The sequence below is a fragment of the Somniosus microcephalus genome, chromosome 1, assembly GCF_052327205.1.
Source record: "Somniosus microcephalus isolate GS21.2 chromosome 1, FLI_Smic_1.0, whole genome shotgun sequence".
NCBI lineage: Eukaryota > Metazoa > Chordata > Chondrichthyes > Squaliformes > Somniosidae > Somniosus > Somniosus microcephalus.
The window spans coordinates 262,938,010-262,958,350 of record NC_140987.1 but is presented as its reverse complement, the minus strand read 5'-3'; the positions used below and the strand labels follow the sequence as shown (position 1 = coordinate 262,958,350).

Here is a 20,341-nt window from a genome sequence, read left to right as displayed (position 1 = left end):
CGATATCTGTTTCTTAAAAAACTCGCACTTAGGGCGATTGGCTCGTAGCCCATGTTCACGTAGTCTAGTGAGCACCTGCTCTAGGTTGGCAAGGTGTTCACTGTCATCTTCACCTGTCACTAGGATGTCGTCCAAGTAACACTGAGTCCCCGGAATCCCTTGCAGGACTTGTTCCATCGCTCTTTGCCATATCGCCGGAGCTGATGCTACTCCGAATACCAGTCGATTATACTGGTAAATGTAGTGTATGTGCCTTTAAGAGCCCCCTGTGTACTGTAATGCCGGTAATGGCCACTTGGGCTATATAAGCCTGTATATTGTGTTGTATCAGTTAGTTCACCTCCAGACTTTGTTCAGTAAACACCTGTGAAACCAACTCCTGCCTTCAGTGTCTCTATTAACACACAGACACAACAGTGGCGACGAATTGGAAACGGACTTACCTGCAATTCGGCAGCACCTCAAGGACATCGATTCCTCAGACGTCCAAAGTCGAAGAAAATCAAGAAAAAAAAAAGAAAAGCTGTGGTTTCACCAGCTAGCCAAGCTGGTGGCAGGTACTGCAATAACCCTTCCTGGGCGGTGGGCTGGGGCTCCATCTGCTGGCTCTGCAGCGAGGCCAAGCAGCGAAGGCGGAGGCAAGCAGAAACAGATGGGGGGGTAGCACTCGGGAGACGGCCGGCGCTGCAAAGCAGGTCGGCGTTCGGACCTAGCAGAGAGAGTCCGGCAGGAACGAGTCTCCACCTGTAAATGAAAAAAAAACGCGGAAAACAGCGTTGTCAGCAGCAGCAGCGGCGGGAAAGCGTGGGAAGCGCCATATCTTTTCTGCAGGAAAGAAAGAAAAGCGCCTTTTTTTTCCAGGATGCCTAAGGCTGGCAATATTGACGCTTTTGATAACGATATAGAGGATTGGACCACATATGTGGAAAGAGTGGAGGTATATTGCACAGCAAATGGAATAGAAAATGATAAAAAAGGCGTCAGTACTTCTAAATCTAATGGGCGCAAAGACATACAGGCTGTTACGAAACTTAATCACTCCAGCCAAACCAAAGGACAAGAATTTTAAGGAAATTGTTGATACCCTACAGGAGCACTTAAACCCAACACCGCTGCTGATAGCGGAACGATTCAAATTCTTCAGGAGGAATCAGCACAAGAATGAAAGTAACGCTGATTACCTCACCGAATTAAGAAAGCTATCAAAGCACTGCCAATTCGGGGCAGGACTGGCAGATTCTCTTCGAGACAAATTCGTCTGCGGTCTCCTAAGTGAAGGAACACAGAAAAGGCTGCTTTCTGAGAAAGTTTTGACACTGGACAAGGCTTTCAGTATGGCTGTATCATACGAAGCAGCCGCAAGAGGAGCTGCAGAGATACAGCAAAAGACACAGGACTTCGGCACCCATGAAATGACACAGGGTTTCGAGAGATGTTATCGCTGCGGCAGATCCACCCATGACCAGAGGGACTGCTGGTTCAAGGACAAAGCATGCAGGCAATGCGGAAAGATTGGACACATTGCACGAGTATGCCAATCTGGACAAAAAAAAACCACGGACAGGAAAAAAAAAATCAATAAAGAAAAGTACAGAAAGGTACAAATGATGACGGACAGTAGCTCTGAAGACCAGAAGAGCGATAGCGACTCCGGAAACAAGAGACTAAGCTGTCTCAAATTACATAATGTAATTGCCAAAGAAGATTACCAGACCATTTGGGTTACCCTCACGATAGCAGGGTCCCCAGTTAAAATGGAGCTAGATACAGGATCAGCTCTGACCGTCATAAATCGACGGGATTACGAGCGGCTATTTCCGCATATACCTTTAAAAGACACATCCATTATCTTGAAAACATATACGGGGCAGAAAGTATACCCCAAAGGAAAAATAAGGGTGCCTGTTGTATACAACGGCAAGGAAATACAGAAGTTGTATTTATACGTTCTACAAGATGGTGGTCCACCGCTGTTGGGACGTGAATGGATCAGGAAGATACGTTTAGACTGGCACTCCATTCAGGCACTGACGGTGACCAGTAAGGAAAAAAATGATGATGACGTCATACCTGAACGATTAAAAGACATCTTGGCCAACGCCAAGGAAGTGTTTCAAGAGAAACTAGGAATCTTGAAAGGCATCACCGCCTCAATAAAAGTGGAAGATGCGGCAATTCCCAAGTTTTTTAAGGCAAGGCCGGTGCCATATGCAATTCGTCCAGCAGTCGAGGCAGAGCTGGAGAATTTGGAAAAGGCAGGCGTATTATCCAAGATAGATTGGAGCGAGTGGGCAACACCCATCATCCCAGTCATGAAGAAAACATTGAATAATGATAAATCTGAAGAACAGAGACAAATTCGCATCTGTGGAAACTTCAAGGTGACTGTAAACCCGGTCCTTCACACGGTACAGTATCCTCTTCCGAGGATAGAAGATATTTTCGCCTCACTATCCGGAGGGAAACGTTTCACCAAAATTGACTTGGCACAGGCATATCTACAGATGGAGGTTGAAGAGGCCTCTAAAAAGTATCTCACGATAAATACACACAAAGGCCTGTACCAGTACAATCAACTGGTTTTCGGAGTAGCATCAGCTCCAGCTATCTGGCAAAGAGCTATGGAGCAAGTCCTCCAAGGAATTCCGGGGACTCAATGCTACCTAGACGACATCCTTGTAACAGGAGAAAACGACAACGAGCACCTTGCCAATTTGGAGCAGGTGCTCACTAGGCTGAGAGAATGGGGCCTACGAGCAAATCGCCCCAAGTGCGAATTTTTCCAGAATCAAATATCATATTGTGGCCACATAATTAATAAGGAAGGGTTGCATAAGTCACCTGAAAAAATTGAAGCAGTCATAAAAGCCCCAGCACCTGAAAATGTTTCACAATTAAGGTCGTTCCTGGGATTAATAAATTACTATCATAAATTTTTACCGAACTTATCAACTCTTCTGCACCCTCTTAATGAACTGCTACAAACAGGAGTAATTTGGAAATGGAGCGAAGACTGTAAACGTGCCTTCCATAAATGCAAAGACTTAATCACGTCCAAGGAAGTTTTGGCTCATTACAACCCATCACTGCCAATCAGACTGGCGTGCGATGCATCCCCTTACGGCGTAGGAGCGGTATAATCGCATAAATTCCCTGATGGCTCGGAACGGCCGATAGCTTTTGCGTCACGCTCATTGAACTCAGCTGAGCGTAACTATGCCCAAATCGACAGGGAAGCACTCAGCCTGGTATGGGGAGTGAAGAAATTCAACCATTACCTACACGGACAAAAATTTACCTTGTTGACTGACCATCAACCCCTCATCTCCATATTCAACCCTAAAAAGGGTGTTCCCATTATGACAGCGCAAAGGCTACAGAGGTGGTCCCTTTTTCTAGGGGCACACCAATATGACATAGAATACAAAGGATCAAAACAGCATGGGAATGCTGACGGTTTATCGCGCCTACCGTTGCCAACGGTAAAAGAGGCACCTACAGTAGACCCAGTGGAGATGTTCCACTCTACCATAGTCGAATGTCTACCAGTAACAAATTCTGCCATTGAAAGGGAAACGAGAAATGACCCGACTCTCTCACGAGTCTACGATTTAACAGTGAAGGGATGGCCTGCACATGGCGAACCACTGTTGCCAGCATTCTCGCAAAGAAGAGAACAGCTGTCAGTGTGCCGAGGAACCTTGATGTGTGGATCCAGATTGGTGATTCCACCCAAACTCCAGGATAAAGTTCTAAAGGAGCTTCACGAGGGGCATCTGGGTGGAGTGAAAATGAAGAACCTAGCCAGGGCATTTGTATGGTGGCCAGGTATCGATGGAGACATCGAAGAAATGACCAAGAGCTGCCTAGGATGCCAGAAGGTCCAAAACGCTCCACCACAAGCCCCTCTACATCCATGGGAGTGGCCCTCATCTCCATGGCAAAGGGTACACATCGACTTTGCTGGTCCATTTATGGACTCAACGTTCTTAATCGCGGTTGATGCACACTCCAAGTGGCCGGAGATAATAAAGATGTCCTCCACCACCACGGGAAAAAAACATCACAGTATTAAGGACCATATTTGCCAGGAATGGGCTACCTGAACAAATCTGTTCTGATAATGGACCGCAATTTGTGTCCGAAGAATTCAGGAAGTTCTTAAAAAACAATGGGGTTAAGCACTACACGTCCGCCCCATACCATCCTGCCACCAATGGATTGGCTGAAAGGTTTGTCCAGACCTTCAAGAAGGCCATAAAGGCCATGGGTAATGAAGACATAAAACTTCAGCATAAGGTAGATAACTTCTTGTTTGCATACAGGAATGCAACACATATGGTTACAAACCAAACTCCCGCCATGATGTTCTTCAATAGAAGCCTAAGATGCTGGCTGGATTTGATCAAGCCAAGCATCAGAAGGGACGTGGAGAACTGGCAATTTCAAGGCATGAATGAAAGGCCAACTAGAACCTTCCAGATAGGTCAACAAGTTTTGGCCCGGGACTACCGTACCGAGAAATGGCAGCCTGGAACTATTTGCACACGACTAGGACCGCTGATGTATACCGTGGACATTGGAGAAAGCATAATAAGGCGCCATGCTGACCAAATCATAGAGTCATCCGAAAAGGGACAACCTACACCACAACCCTATACGCCTAAAGATGAAGTAGAGATACCCATAGTATCTACCTCCGATCCGGTGATACTGGAACCAGATGAACCCGACACTGGCATTCAAGCCGAATCAGCCTTGTCAAAAGTACCGACTACACCACCAGAAACTATTACACCACCGAGGCGTTATCCGGACCGAGTCAGGAAGCCTCCAGAGAGACTGACTTATAATTGATTAACTGCAGCAATGTGTAGATTATTGTTCTTGTAACATGTAATTAATGATTACTTAAAATATTATGTACTGGTTGGCTAAAAGGGGAGGAATTGTAGTGTATGTGCCTTTAAGAGCCCCCTGTGTACTGTAATGCCGGTAATGGCCACTCGGGCTATATAAGCCTGTATATTGTGTTGTATCAGTTAGTTCACCTCCAGACTTTGTTCAGTAAACACCTGTGAAACCAACTCCTGCCTTCAGTGTCTCTATTAACACACGGACACAACAGTAAAGACCTTTGTGAGTGTTTATCGTGAGATACTTCCTAGAGGATTCTTCAACCTCCATCTGCAAATATGCTTGTGCTAGGTCAATTTTTGTAAAACGCTTCCCTCCAGATAGTGAGGCGAAGATATCTTCTATCCTTGGAAGAGGATATTGTACTGTGTGAAGGACTGGGTTCACCGTCACCTTGAAGTCCCCACAGATGCGAACCTTCCTTGGCTCCTCAGACTTATTGTTTAACGTTTTCTTCATGACAGGAACGATGGGTGTCGCCCACTCACTCCAGTCTACCTTAGATAACACGCCTGCCTTCTCCAGATTCTCCAGCTCTGCCTCGACGGCTGGGCGAATTGCATATGGTACCGGTCTTGCTTTGAAAAACTTGGGAATTGCATTCTCCTCTATTTTTATCGAGGCGGTTACGCCTTTACGAGTGCCCAGTTCTTGTTGAAGTACCTCTTTGGCGTCAGCTAAGATTGTAGACAATCGTCCAGGAGTGACGTCGTCATCCTTTTTACCAGCCACCGTCAGTGCCTGAATGGAGTGCCAGTCTAAACTTATCTTTCTGATCCATTCACGTCCCAATAACGGTGGTCCACCATCTTGCAGAATGTAGAGATACAATTTCTGTATTTTCTTGCCGTTGTATTCAACAGGCACCCTTATTTTTCCTCTGGGGTATACTTTTTGCCCCGTATACGTCCTCAAGACAATGGATGTCTCTCTCAAGGGCATGTGTGAGAATAGCTGCTCGTAGTCTCGTCGATTCGTGATGGTTAGAGCTGATCCTGTATCCAATTCCATTTTGACTTGGGACCCTGCTATCGTGAGGGTGACCCAAATGGTTCGGTGATCCTCTTTTGCGATTATGTTGTGAAGTTTGAGACAGCTTAGTCTCTTGTTCCCGGATTCACTATCGCTCATCTGGTCTTCGGAACTACTGTCCGTCATCTTTTGTACTTTCCTGTATGGTTCCTTAGTAGCCTTTTTGTTGTCGTTGGTCTTCTTCCCAGACCTGCAAACTCATGCAATGTGTCCCATCTTTCCACATTGCCTGCATATTTTGCCCTTGGACCAGCAGTCCTTCTGGTCATGGTTTGTTCTGCCGCAGCGATAACATTTTGCAAATCCCCGTGTCATTTCGTGGGTGCCGTATTCCTGTGGCTTTTGTTGTATTTCCGCAGCTCCCCTTGCTGCTGCTTCGTACAATACTGCCACGCTGAAAGCCTTATCTAGCGTCAGCTCTTTCTCTGAGAGTAACCTCTTCTGGGTTCCTTCACTCAGGAGTCCACAGACAAATTTGTCCCGTAAGGTATCTGCCAGTCCTACTCCGAACTGGCAGTGCTTTGATAGCTTGCGTAGTTCCGTAAGGTAATCAGCATTGCTCTCATTTTTATGCTGATTTCTCCTGTGGAATTTAAATCTTTCTGCTATCAGCAGCGGTGTAGGATTTAGGTGTTCCTGTAGGATAGCAACAATTTTGTTAAAACTCTTCGCCTTCGGTTTGGCTGGAGTAATCAGGTCCCGCAATAGGCCGTACGTTCTTGCGCCCATTAAATTTAGCAATACCGATGCCTTTTTCTCATCGGCTATTTCGTTTGCCTCGCAATATACCTCGACTCTTTCCACATACGTGGTCCAGTCTTCTATTGCATTATCGAAGGCAGTGATATCGCCAGTCTTTGGCATCTTGAAAATCTAAGATGGCGCCTCCCGCGCTTTGCCTTCGTCCCCGATGTATCAAAATGGCGCCTCCCGCGCTTTTCCTTCTTCCCCGCTGAGTTAAGATGGCGCCTCCCGCGCTTTCCCGCCGCTGCCGCTGCTGCCAACGCCGCTCTCCGCGGTATTTTTATTTTTCTATCGTGCTTCAATATTTGCTCCGTTAATTGAAGAACCGTTCCCGTCGTGGAGCGGACCCTCTGGGACACTTCCCTCCCTCTTCTTAGGTCCGAACGCTGCCCGGCTGCGAAGCACCGGCCGCGCCCTGTGTGCTCCACCCTCTCTCTCTCTCTCTCTTTGCTTTCCGACTCGCTGCCCGGCCGCGTTGCAAAGCCACCCGATCGAGCTCTAGCCCGCCGCAGCCCAGGAAGTATCAGTGCACTACCTGCCACCAGCCCGATTAGCTGGGAAACCACAGACTGGAGACCAAGCCTGGCTCTCGACAGTCTCTCCTGCACTTTTCAATTCGATGATTTGGAGGGCGGTTGCCCACGGTCGACGCCCGTTTCTCGAGTTTCTTTGGATTTTTTTTTTTCTTTCTTCTGGCTTCGACCTTCAATAACGTCGCCTGAGGTGCTGCCGAGTTGCAGGTAAGTTTGTTTCTTACTCGTCGCCAGTATTATGTCCGTGTATAATTGAGACACGGACTGCAGGAGTTGATTATAACAAGTCTTTACTGAATGGAGACAACCTGGAAACTGAAACTACAGAAGCCTGCTAGGGCCTTTTATACAGGGGTGGTCACTGCCGGTACTGCAGTCTGAGACCAGTTATTCCCTTAAAGGTACATACACAACAGGTGCGACAACCCGTGTATCGCCCGAAAGACTTTCTTGCGCCACTCGACCGGCACTATGGGACGAGGCACTTCCATGGACGTGTCGCACAAAAGGGTGGTTCCTGCTGAGTGGAACTGAACGTCAGCGACTTGCCAACTGGAAGGCGTGGTCCGGTACGCTTGAACTTCGGGGTCAGCCAACTGCTCTTCCGCTAAGCCAGCGAAATCGACGCCCAGGTTAACTGCCAGGACAGGAGCGCGGGAGAGGCAATCGGCCACGAGATTGTCCTTGCCCGAGATGTGTCGTAGATCGGTGGTGAATTCCGAAATGAAGGTGAGGTGGCGCTGTTGCCGCGCTGACCAAGGTTCAGACGTTTTGGCCATGGCAAACGTGAGTGGTTTGTGGTCCACAAACGCGGTGAATGGGCGTCCTTCTAGCAGAAAGCGAAAATGTCGAATAGCCAAAAACAGGGCAAACAACTCCCTATCGAACATGCTGTACCTGCGTTCGTTCTTGCATAGTTGGCGGCTGAAAAAGGCCAGCGGCTGCCAAGTCCCGTCTACCCACTACTCCTGCACCGCTCCAATGGCGTAGTCCGAAGCATCTGTCGTGAGAGCAATGGTTGCACCTGGAATAGGGTGTGCCAGCATGGTTGCATCTGCCAGTGCTGCTTTGGTATCCAGGAAGGCCTGGTCCATCTGGGGAGTCCAGTTGATGAGGTCTTTGCCAGATTTCCCTTTCAGTGCTTCATACAGCAGTTGCATCAACTGCGCTGCCTTGGGGACAAAACGATGGTAAAAATTAACCATCCCCAGGAATTCCTGCAAGGACTTAACAGCGAGGGGACGTGGAAAAGCTGTAACAGCCTCGACCTTGGTGGCTAGTGGAACGGCGCCGTCCGATGTTATCCTGTGCCCCAGGAAATCGATGCTGGTGAGACCGAATTGGCATTTGGCCGGGTTGACAATGAGGCCATGCTGGCTTAACCGAGTGAAGAGCTGGCGTAGATGTAACAAGTGTTCCTTGGGGTTCTTGCTAGCGACGAGTATATCGTCCAGATAAACAAAAAGGAAAGGCAAATCCCGTAAAACAGAGTCCATGAGCCGCTGGAAAGCCTGCGCTGCATTTTTTAACCTGAAAGGCATTCTGAGAAATTCGAAAAGGCCAAAAGGTGTGATGAGCGCCATCTTGGGAACATCTTGGGGGTGCACCGGGACTTGGTGATACCCACGGATGAGATCCACCTTTGAAAATATTGAGTTTCCAGCCAAATGTGCTGAGAAATCCTGGATATGAGGTATGGGATACCTGTCAGGAGTCGTGGCATCGTTTAGTCGTCTGTAGTCACCGCAAGGCCGCCACCCTCCACCTGGTTTGGGGACGATATGCAGTGGAGAGGACCAAGGACTGTCGGAGCGTCGGACGATCCCGAGGCGCTCCATTGTATGGAATTCGGCTTTAGCCGCCGCGAGTTTGCTGGGTTCTAACCTGCGCGCCCGGGCGTAAACCGGTGATCCATTCATGGTGATATGGTGTGCCACACCATGTTTCGTGACTGCTGCCGAGAAGGTAGGCCGGGTGAGCTCTGGAAACTCGCTGAGTAGGCGTGTAAACCCGTCTTGAACTGGTACCGCACAGGCGACCGACCAGGACACGGCGGTGCTGCAGTGGCAGGGCACCGCGTGGTAAGTGGACGCGTGAATAAGGCGGCAGTTTTTGACGTCGACTAGAAACCATTTGCACAAAAGAAGTCGGCTCCTAGTATGGCCTGTGACACTGTGGCAGTGATAAATTGCCAGAGGAACTGCTGACCGCCGAAAGTAACGGTAACCGTCCGTTTCCCAAAAGTGCGAATCGGCGCACCAGTGGCTGCCTCGAGTGCAGGGCCGCAGCCGCCGGATTGTAGATCCAGCCTGGAAGCTGGCAAAATGCTGCACTGGGACCCAGTGTCGCAGAGGAATCGCCTCCCCGTTGTGGAATCCGTAACATAAAGTAATTTCCCCGTTGAACCGACCGCCATGGTAAATTGAACGCGCTTTTCAGGGCTTGTCGTCCTTTTCGAAGGGCAATGGCTTGCTGAAGGATTTTTTTGGGGGGGAGAAACTGCAGGGAGGCTTGCAGCATCGAGCTTTGGCGCCAAAATGGGCGTGGTACGTGCACCAGCCTGCTGGAGGAGGGCTGGGCTTCACACGCGCAGGAGAAGGGCGCCTCGTGGCTGCACAGCACTGCTGTGAGACTGCAAAAATGTTGTCTGCCTCTGCCGCGAGCTTAACACAGTCGGTGATCTCAGAGCTGGCCAAGGCTGTCTGCACCGCGTCAGGTAGCTGGCAGAGGAAAAGTTCTCGGAATAAAAAACATTGGTTTTCCGAACCAAGTAGGGTGAGCATTTGGCTAATTAATTCCGAAGGCTTTGAGTCCCCGATGCCTGGCATGGCAATGAGCCTGCGTGCGCGCTCTGATTTGTTAAGGCCAAATATTTGCAGTAAACGAGCTTTGAGGGCCTCATACTTGCCCTCGTCTGGTGGACTGCTCAGTAGGCTGACGACCCTCGAGGCCGTGGCGCTGTCGAGAGCAGAGACCACGTAAAAATAACGGGTCAAATCCGCTATGATCTCCCGCAGGTGAAACTGTGCTTCCGTCTGTAGGAACCAAGCTTCTGGTTGCTGCTCCCAGAACTGAGGCAATTTGAGGGCGACGGCATTTGTGCTCATGTTGAATTCTCTTTGAAGTTTGTTCGACGAGATCGGGGTCACCAATGTAGGAACGGAGGTTCCTAACTAAATAATTCAGCTCAACTCGATGGATTAAAAGACTGGAATTTAATAACAACGAAGTTTGCTGGGTGTTACAAGGAGGAAATCAAAACACGTTCGTTCAAGATGCCAGGTAGTCGAAGACTGCTGGAAAGTTCTCTAAGCTGACGTCATGATGTCCCCACGTTCTTCGCGCCACTGGCGGTCACGTGATCGGCGTCATGACGTCACTGTGCAGGATAAAGGCAAACACACACTGTAAAGGTAACAATCAGTTTAAAGGTGCAGTCCCCGGCTGCACTATAATACAATTAAGGGGATTATACTAAAGTACACTGAGTCTCTTGTGGCTCCTCCACACCCTCGCATTTCTGGTACCATCCTTGTAAATCTTCTCTGCACCCTCTCCAGTGCCTCTATATCCTTTTTATAATGCGGCAACCAGAACTGCACACTGTACTCTAAAGTGTGGTCTAACCAAGGTTCGATACAGGTTTAGCATAAGTCACAGAAGTCACAGAAACCCCACAGTGCAGATAGAGGCCATTTCGGCCCATCGAGCCTGCACCGACACATATCCCACCCGATCCCCGTAACCCCTACATCAACACATATCCCACCCTATCCCCGTAACCCCACGTATTTAATCCCCCTAACACTAAGGGTCAATTTATCATAGCCAATCAACCTAACCCGCACATCTTTGGACTGTGGGAGGAAACCGGAGCACCCGGGGGAAACCCACGCAAACACGGGGAGAATGTGCAAACTCCACACAGACAGTCACCCGAGGCCGGATTCGAACCCGGGTCCCTGGCGCTGTGAGGCAACAGTGCTAACCACTATGCCACCGTGCTTCCCTACTTTTCAATTCTATCCCTCCAGAAATAAATCCTAGTGTTTGGTTTGCTTTTTTTATGGCCTTGCTAACCTGTGGCGCAACTTTTAGTGATTTGTACTCCGAGATCCCTTTATGCCTCTGCCCCACTTAGACTCGCACCCTCCAAGTGATAAGTGACCTCCCTATTCTCCCTATCAAAATGTAATACCTCACATTTATCTGTGTTGAACTTAATTTGCAAATTATTTGCCCATTCTGCAAGTTTATTAATGTCCTCCTGTAATTTGTTGCAGTCCTCAGTATTGACTATCCCCCCCCCAATTTGGTATCATCCGCAAATTTAGAAATTGTGTTTTTGATTCCAAAGTCTAAATCGTTAATATAAATTGGGAACAGCAGTGGTCTCAGCACTGATTCTTGTGGTAATTGACCAGATTAGATTTGTCCTGCTTTTTGTGGACAGGACATACCTGGGCAGTTTTCCACATTGTCGGGTAGATGCCAGTGTTGTAGCTTTATTGGAACAGCTTGGCTAGAGGCTGGAGCACAAGTCTTCAGCACGACAACCGGGATGTTGTCAGGGCCCATGACCTTTGCTATAACCAGTGCGCTCAGCCATTTCGTGATGTCACGTGGAGTGAATCGAATTGGCTGAAGACCGTCTTCTGTGATTGTGGGAACCTCCGGAGGAGGCCGAAATGAATCATCCACTCTGCACTTCTAGCTGAAGATGGTTGCAAACGCTTCAGCCTTGTCCTTTGCACTCGCATGTTGGGCTCCACCATCATTGAGGATGGGAATATTCATGGAGCCTCCTCCTCCCGTTAGTTGTTTAATTGTCCACCACCATTCACGACTGGATGTGGCAGGACTGTAGAGCTTTGATCTGATCTGTTAATTGTGGGATCGCTTAGTTCTGCCTATAGCATGCTGCTTCTGCTGTTTAGCATGCATGTAGTCCTGTGTTGCAGCTTCCCCAGATTGGCACCTCATTTTTAGGTACGCCTGGTCCTCTTTTTATTGAACCAAATTAACTGTAAATTAACTGTAACTTAATAAAACTTTAAATAAAACTTAACAAATGAAATTAAAATTTGGTTTGCCGGTGTGATGATGCACTCCAGTCCCCACGGCGCCCACCAATCTCGGAAGGCCTCAAGTGTGCCGGCGGACACTGCATGCTCCATCTCCAGGGCCACCCGGGTGCGAACATAGCCGCGGAAGAGAGGCAGGCAATCGGGCTGAACAACCCCTAGGTACGCCTGGTGCTGCTCCTGTCATGCTCTTCCGCACTACTCATTGAACCAGGGTTGGTCCCTTGGCTTGATGGTAATGGTAGAGTAAGGGATATGCCGGGCCATGAGGTTACAGATTGTGGTGGAATACAATTCTGCTGCTGCTAATGGCCCACAGCGTCTCATAGATGCCCACTTTTGAGCTGCTAGATTTGTTCTGCATCTATCCCATTTAGCACGGTGGTAGTGCCACACAACACGATGGAGTGTGTCCTCCGTATGAAGATGGGATTTTGACTCCACAAGGACTGTGCGGTGGTCACTGCTACCAATGATGTCATGGACAGATGCATCTGCGACAGGTAGATTGGTGAGGGCAAGATCAAGTAGGTTTTTCCCTCGTGTTGGCTCTCTCACCACCTGCCACAGGTCCAGTCTGGCAGCTATGTCCTTCAGGACTCGGCCAGCTTGGTGTGTAGTGGTGCTACTGCGCCACTCTTGGTGATGGACATTGAAGTCCCCGACCCACAGTAGATTCTGTGCCCTTGCTACCCTCAGTTCCTCTTCCATAGTGGTGTTCAACATGGAGGAGTACTAATTCATTAGCTGAGGGAGGGTGGTAGGTGGTAATCTGCAGGTTCCCTTGCCCGTGCTTGACCTGAAGCCATGAGACTTCATGGAGTCTGGAGTCAATGTTGAGGACTTCCAGGGCCACTCCCTCCTGACTGTATACCACTGTGCTGCCACCTCTGGTGGGTCTGTCCTGCCGATACTTAGGGAAGAGTTTGGGACATTGGCTGAAAGATATGATTCTGTGAGTATGACTATGTCAGGCTATTGCTTGACTAGTCTGTGGGACAACTCTCACAATTTTGGCACAAGTCCCCAGATGTTAGTGAGGACTTTACAGGGTCAACTGGGTCTTTGTCATGTCTGAAACCGGTGCCTAGGTTGATGCTGGGTGGTCCACCCGGTTTTATTCTTATTATTGTTTTTCATTGGTTACAACTGAGTGGCTTGTTAGGCCATTTCAGAGGGCAGTTAAGAGTCAACCACATTGCTGTGGGTCTGGAGTCACATTTCAGCCAGACCAGGTAAGGACGGCAGATTTCCTTCTCTAAAGGACATTAGTGAACCAGATGGGTTTTTATGACAATCTGATAGTTTCATGGTCACCATTACTGATGCTAGCTTTTTATTCCAGATTTATGTAATCAACTGAATTAAAATTTCCCAGCTGCCGTGGTAGGATTTGAACTCACGTCTCCGGATCATTAATCCAGTAACATAAACCCCTATGCTACCGTTCCCGCTGCAGAATGTTGAACTATAAAACAGTGCAATACAAGTCAGAAGAAGTCATGATCAAACTGTACAGTACTACGATCAGACCACTCTTTGTGTACCGTGCCTAGTTCTGGTCACAGAGAAACAAGGCAGACAGTCAAGCACTGAGCACAGAAGAACCGTAAAACCCAATATTTACTGTCAGGGATCTGAGTTATTAGGAAAAGGCTGGAGGGACTTGGGTTTTTCAACCTGGAAAGGAGACATTTAAGAGTTGATCTTGTGTAAGTTAATAAATGATATGGATAAAGGTTAATCTCGAATTAAATTAAACTGTGGGAATAGGATAAGATTCAAACTAGTAAAGGCAGCTTCTGGACTAATATCAGGAGGTTCTTCTTTCCGTAAATAATAATCAACATTTGGAATGGGACTTCAGGCAAAGAGGTGGATGCTAAAACGCTGGAATTATTTAAGAAACTAGACCAGCAATAGATGAATGTAGGGTTGTTATAAATGGATGAATTAAAATGGGCCAAACAGCTTTCCTCATCTGTAATTATCTTGTGATCATAAGTCACTAGGTGGTAATTTTACCAGCAAATCTAATTATAAAATAACCAATAAAAGTACACAAATGCAGGTTAGACCAGATGATGATCTTCAGTGTGGAGCCAGCTATAGCCAAGAGGTTGGTAATATTCAAGGAGAAAGTTGTACTTTGGTTGAGGATTATGTAAATAATGCATTTTGGCACTTAAAAAGAGGTTGAGAGGTGGTATGATTGCAGTTTTTAGGACTTGAAAGGAACTCTATAATGTAGACCATGATGAATTGTTTCACCTTGTCCAGAACTGCGCCAGAGGACATGGTCTGCGCTTGAAGAGGAGTAAATTTAAAACTAATCTGTGGAAACAATATTTCAATGAGCAGGTGGTCAATCTATGGAAAGGTTCTCTAGGGAGAAATTGGAAGCAGTTAGTATTGATTCATTCAAATGCAAATTAGACTTTCAGAAAGTAACATTTTGGGATACTTGTATGAGTAATTTGAGACATGACATGTGATGAGTGTAGTATGCTTGGGAGGTGACATTGGACCTACGGTTCCCAAAGCTCTCCACCACTGGGGTTTTCCTTGTCATGTCTGGGTCTGTTGTGGACTGATTGATTGCTATGATGAGCCAACAACTCCATTATCATTGTATCATCATACGACTAAAAGAATGGTAGGTAGAGCTTGGTGTTTTTTCATCTAGCAATTCCTATGTTCCTAACCGCCAGCTAGGAGAGCAACTGGAGATGTTTGGTACAAGCACATTAAGTGTTCTTATGCTATCACTCATAGCAATGTTTATACTTTTGTTTAAGGGTTGCCAAATCTGGTTGGACATATTGCTGGAGGTTTCATCATATAACCTCCTGCAGCCAATCACCCCACCCAGTCAAATAGCCTTTTCTCCCATCTCCAATATTTTTAGAACTAACAAAAGTGTTCAATGGAAAAAAGTTTTTTAATGCCCCTATGATTTTTCTCCTGCATTGCTCACAGTAGTGTCCAGATTAATCTTTAATTCCTGCAGACTCCAGGACCCGATTTGACTTTCACTACATCTCCTCAAAGCATCTCTTCCCTCTCCAGCCAACAACTTCTCACCGACGCCACTGCGCGCCTGCGCAGACCAAAAGCCTAGACGCAGAGGCGGGCCGTGCGCACGCGTGCTGGCGTCACGGGGGCCGTGCGCATGCGTGCCGGCGTCAAGGCGGCTGCGCGACTGGCGGCCTCCTCATTTTTTTTTAAACTAATCTTTCGCCGAATAAGAGATTAAATAAATAGAGAGCAGCAAAAGAGGAGGAGGGAGTAGGAGTCGCTCGGTCGGTCCATACAAGAAAGACGGTAGCTGTGAATAGGAGGCAGGGCTCGGCTGCCGGTTAATTAAGTGGTTATTGGCCCCTCGGGTCGGACGCAGGCCTGGTCTCGAACGAGGAGCCAACTGCCCCGCCCACCGCGTGCACATTGTGACGTCAGCCGTCCCGGAAGCGAAGGACAATCCCAGGGCAGCAGCTACTGTCCCGCCTTAAGCTGAGTGACAGGGCAAGAGGAGGGTCCGGCAGCACCGGCCCATCTCCACAATGGGTCAGTTTTTAAAAAAATATTTACACATGTATGTTTTTAACTCACTTTTGGCTGCTTGCTTTCTCTTGAACATTGCCAGTTGCAATAGAACGGGAATAACAACAGAAAATGCTGGAAACACTCCGTAGTATTGCAATCGGACAGGTTCAACTTGCAATTTAGTTTCCTTTTTTTAATACTTTAGTATTCTGCCACTCGTTGGTGGTAGTGAAGTGGTGCTCTTTGTTTTTCTCTCTGTGTCAGGACTGCACTATCTGTTTGTTAGTTAATGAGGGAGGCTCAGGGGACGTACTGCTTTCATGTCAAAAGCAAAATACTGCGGATGCTGGAAATCTGAAATAAAAACAGAAAAGGCTGGGAATACTCAGCAGGTCAGGCAGTAGCTGTGGAGAGAGAAACAGAGTTAACATTTCAGGTTGATGACCTTTGATCAGAACTCCGCTTTTATGTGTCCTGCAGGTTATGTTTGCTGGTTAACCCGTATAAAATGTGAATCCTGTAGTGATGCGCTGTACCTTAGATAGACTTTTGGTGAGAGTGCTTATGACCACCTGATGTTACAGATCAGTCACTTAAGCTGACTGCATCTGCTTTCACAAAGTACTGCCAAGGCTTCTTCGGAAGCACCTCCCAAACCTGTGACCTCTACCACTTAGGAGGACAAGGGCAGCTGGCGCTGTCGTCCTCTCCCAAGTTTCTCTCCAATTCACACACCATTCTGACTTGGACATATATCGCTGTTCCTTCATCGTTGCCAGGTCAAAACCCTGGAACTCACTACCCAACCACGCTGTGGGAGCACTTTCACCACACTGACTGCAGCAGTACAAGTAGGTGGCCCATCCCCACCTTCTCAGGCAACTAGGGTTGGGCAATAAATGCTGGCTTTGCTTGTGACGCACAACTCCCAAGAATGATTTTTTTTTAAGTCTGCTTGAAGTTGTAATGTACCCTTTCAGTGCAAGAAATTTAAATAAAATGACCGATTTAAAGGAAACACTTTACATTGAATATATCCCATTTCTTCATATATTTACCTTTTTTTAAATAAGTCTGGAGGTAGATTCCCACCATTGTACACCAGCTGCTTGGTCCAAGTGGCCTGTCTACAAGCTCCATTTACAAACTATGGGCCTAGGAACCAATCTTAAAATGTTATGGTCCCCTGGCTTGCATCCAGGTTCTGTAGAGATCCGGCACAGACACAATGGGTCGAATGGCCTTCTGTGCCGTAAATTTCTGAGATAAGTTTAGTTTTCCCTACAATACAGACTTAACTTCCTTCAAGGTCAGATTTCCAGTTTGCATTCCTATGGTTCTTGGCTGTCCATGTGGCATCTTGTTTAGCTTGGCAACCTGAGTGTTGTCTGCCTCTCATGAAGTAGCTTGCACCCTGGCAACCATTTTCCAATGCCCTAACTTGCATATTGGACATGTAGGTCCACGACAAACAATTTCTTAACTTTTTGGCAATTCACATTGGTGGCTCCTTCCAGATACAAGCTTGGCTTCCCTACTCACATAATAACTGTGATGAGACCCAAGGGACGTTGCCTCCTGATTTGTGTGATATCTGTGTTTCTGGACTTGTCCCAAAACTTAGCAACTGCAAACCTGAATTGCAAAAAATTCTGTATAAAATTGGAAAGTGGTTTGACAAATGGTGTATCATCCTTTGTGCTTCGAGGACCATATAGTTAAATCGGATGAGAAGGCTTGACTGTGACTTTCCAGTTGCTCCTCTCAAAGGGCACATATCTTTTATTCTGGGTTGTGCAGGAATGACCTATCTACACCACTATCTCATGTTTATGTGTAATAAGTGGTGTTGGTTGCTGTGTAGATTGAAAACATGTGTAACTATGATACGTGGCCAGGAATTAGTTTCCCATTTAAATGGGAAAGAATTACCGAGCACTAACTCTGGTCATTGAAAGCGACGCAGGACTAAAAGCAGCACATTATGATATCATTGCACCAACTGAGTCAGTTTTGTATATTTTTGTACTGATGTCATGATGCTGCTCCATGTCCTGATGTCAGGCCACAAATGCATTCAGTCTGTGACGCTGCAAATGTAATAGTCATTCTTGGTTGCTCTGGAAGCCACTAAATCGGAGTCTGCAATGCAGCTGAACATAAACCTGGTAAGTTCATCTTTGTTGGTGCTGTTGCTGGTGGTACAAATAAGTGTGAAAGGGTATCGAGCAATGTTCCCTGTAAAATTCTTTTGGGCTGTTTGGCCCCTTTAACAGGCTATGCAGCCCATTCAACAGTCCGCGCGCATGCGTGGTTTTTTTTTTCAATTTAAAAGCTGGCTCACCGGCTGCGTGGGACCCCTGGAGCGCTGTGCAGCCGCGCAGGTTAAAGGGAACATTGGTATCAAAGTTCCTTTAGTTTCATGCGCCTACCTAAAAATATGGACGTAAAAGATTCCATGGCTTTCTGTCAATGAACACAGGGGAGCGCTCCCCAGTGAACTGGCCAATAGCTATTCCTCAACCAATATCACTAAAACTAATTATCTGATCGTTACCTCATTGCTGTTTGTGGGAGCTTGCTGTGTGCAAATTGGTGACCATGTTTCTTACATTACAGTAGTGTCCACAGATCAACAGTACTTAATTGGCTGCAAAGCGCTTTGTAACGTTCTGAGGTTGTGAAAGTGGTGCGCCGATAACAACCTGGCCCTTAACATCAAGAAAACCAAGGAAATCATTGTGGACTTCAGGAAATCTAAAGGCAGAAGTCACACCCCCATCCACATCCATGGGGCTGTGGTGGAAAGGGTGGACAGCTTTAAGTTCCTCAGAGTCCACATCACGGAAGACCTCTCCTGGTCCCTCAATACCTCCTCTTTGGTGAAGAAGGCCCAGCAGCGCCTATATTTCCTAAGGAGGCTGAAGGGATGTAACCTGTCACCCCTGATCCTCTCTAACTTTTACCGCTGCACAATAAAGAGCATCCTGACGAACTGTATCACAGTATGGTATGGCAGCTGTAGCTCCTATGACCGGAAAGCCCTGCAGCGGGTAGTCAAAACTGCCCAACGCATTACCGGCACCCGGCTACTGACCATAGAGAACATCTACCAGAAACGCTGTTTACGGAGGTCACTGACCATCATCAAAGACCCTACCCACCCCAGCCACAGTCTGTTCACCCCCCTGCCATCTGGGAGACGCTACAGATGCATTCGCACCCGTATGACCAGATTCAGGAACAGCTTCTTTCCCAGGGCTGTCATCCTACTGAACTCCACAAATAAACTCTAAAGCCTGCACATCTGCCAATGCACTTTATTATGGCTATGTTTATGTTAATGTATTACAAGCCAAATGAATGTTGAATGTTTAAATGTCTTAATCTAAATGTACACTCTCGGGAGCCGCAAGCCTACATTTCGTTGTACTGCACTTGTGCACTAACAATGACAATAAAGTTGATTCTTATTATATAAATGCATGTCTTTTTTTCTTTACCACCTCGGTTGATAATTAATTGCATCCAAGCTACAATTGGATAAAGGCAAGTGATAGTTTTGAAGAAAACCCATGTGCTACCTGTTGCAGTTCAGTGTTTTATAAAGCCTGTATCTGCAGATATTCAAGCTTGGTTTGACGAGCTGAGATACCAAAATGGTACAGAACTAGTACAACCACTGGACTGGATAAAGTGCCAGAGATCATCTGCAGGCATGGCCAGGACGTCTGTCTGTCTGTAGCAGTGGGAGAGTTGTTGGCACATAAGCACTCCAGCTGCACTTCAAATCTGTTATCAGTCCAAAAAAATCAATATGAAATACCAGTGCCGAAGCTTCATACACTGTTTCTACTTCCAGATAGTTTTGTTGCTTGGGTCTCAAATCTTTGCAAGCAAATATTTAAATACAGAGTTGAAAAATTTGCTGTCAGTGATTGGGGCAATGCAAAAGTGTTGATTTACTACCACGGCTTAAAATCTCGTATCAATTGTGTTTTCAGCAGCTTCTGTGGTTGATTTTGTGAAGGACAGGGCTTCATTGCAGTTGTTTCCAAGTTTCCCCTCCTAGTTGTCACCCAATCTACAATTTCTATTCCTGATAATTACTTCACACCTTGTTCTTTTCTGTAGATTTTGGATGTTCAACAGAAATGACAACAAACCCTCCAGCGCCAGGTAAGATATCATGAATAGTTTCTGTAGATACATGTGTCTAGATTTATTTATAGAAATATTAGTGCATTTCAACAACAACTTTTCCTAAATTACAACATGACTACATTTCAAAAGGACTTCATTGGCTGTAAAGCACTTCGGAACATCTCAGGATCGTAAAAAGCTGTAGAAATGCGAATCTCTCCTCCTTCTCTCCTCCTCCTTCTCTCCTCCTCTTCTCTCCTCCTCCTTCTCTCCTCCTTCTCTCCTCCTTCTCCTCCTCTCCTCCTCCTCCTCTCCTCCTTCTCTCCCTCTCCTCCCTTCTCTCCC

At 47.0% G+C, this 20,341-nt stretch overlaps 1 protein-coding gene across 1 annotated transcript in view; it reads left to right on the top strand.

The window, feature by feature from the left end:
* Nucleotides 1-15,470: 15,470 nt before the first annotated feature.
* inip (ints3 and nabp interacting protein) overlaps nt 15,471-20,341 on the top strand; it is a 45,545-nt gene continuing 40,674 nt past the window's right edge. The window contains exons 1-2 of the mRNA XM_085993144.1: nt 15,471-15,874; nt 19,988-20,032. Of these exons, the coding sequence (XP_085849270.1) occupies nt 15,871-15,874; nt 19,988-20,032 (49 nt within the window). The 5' untranslated portion in view covers nt 15,471-15,870. The remainder of the gene's footprint in view (nt 15,875-19,987; nt 20,033-20,341) is intronic.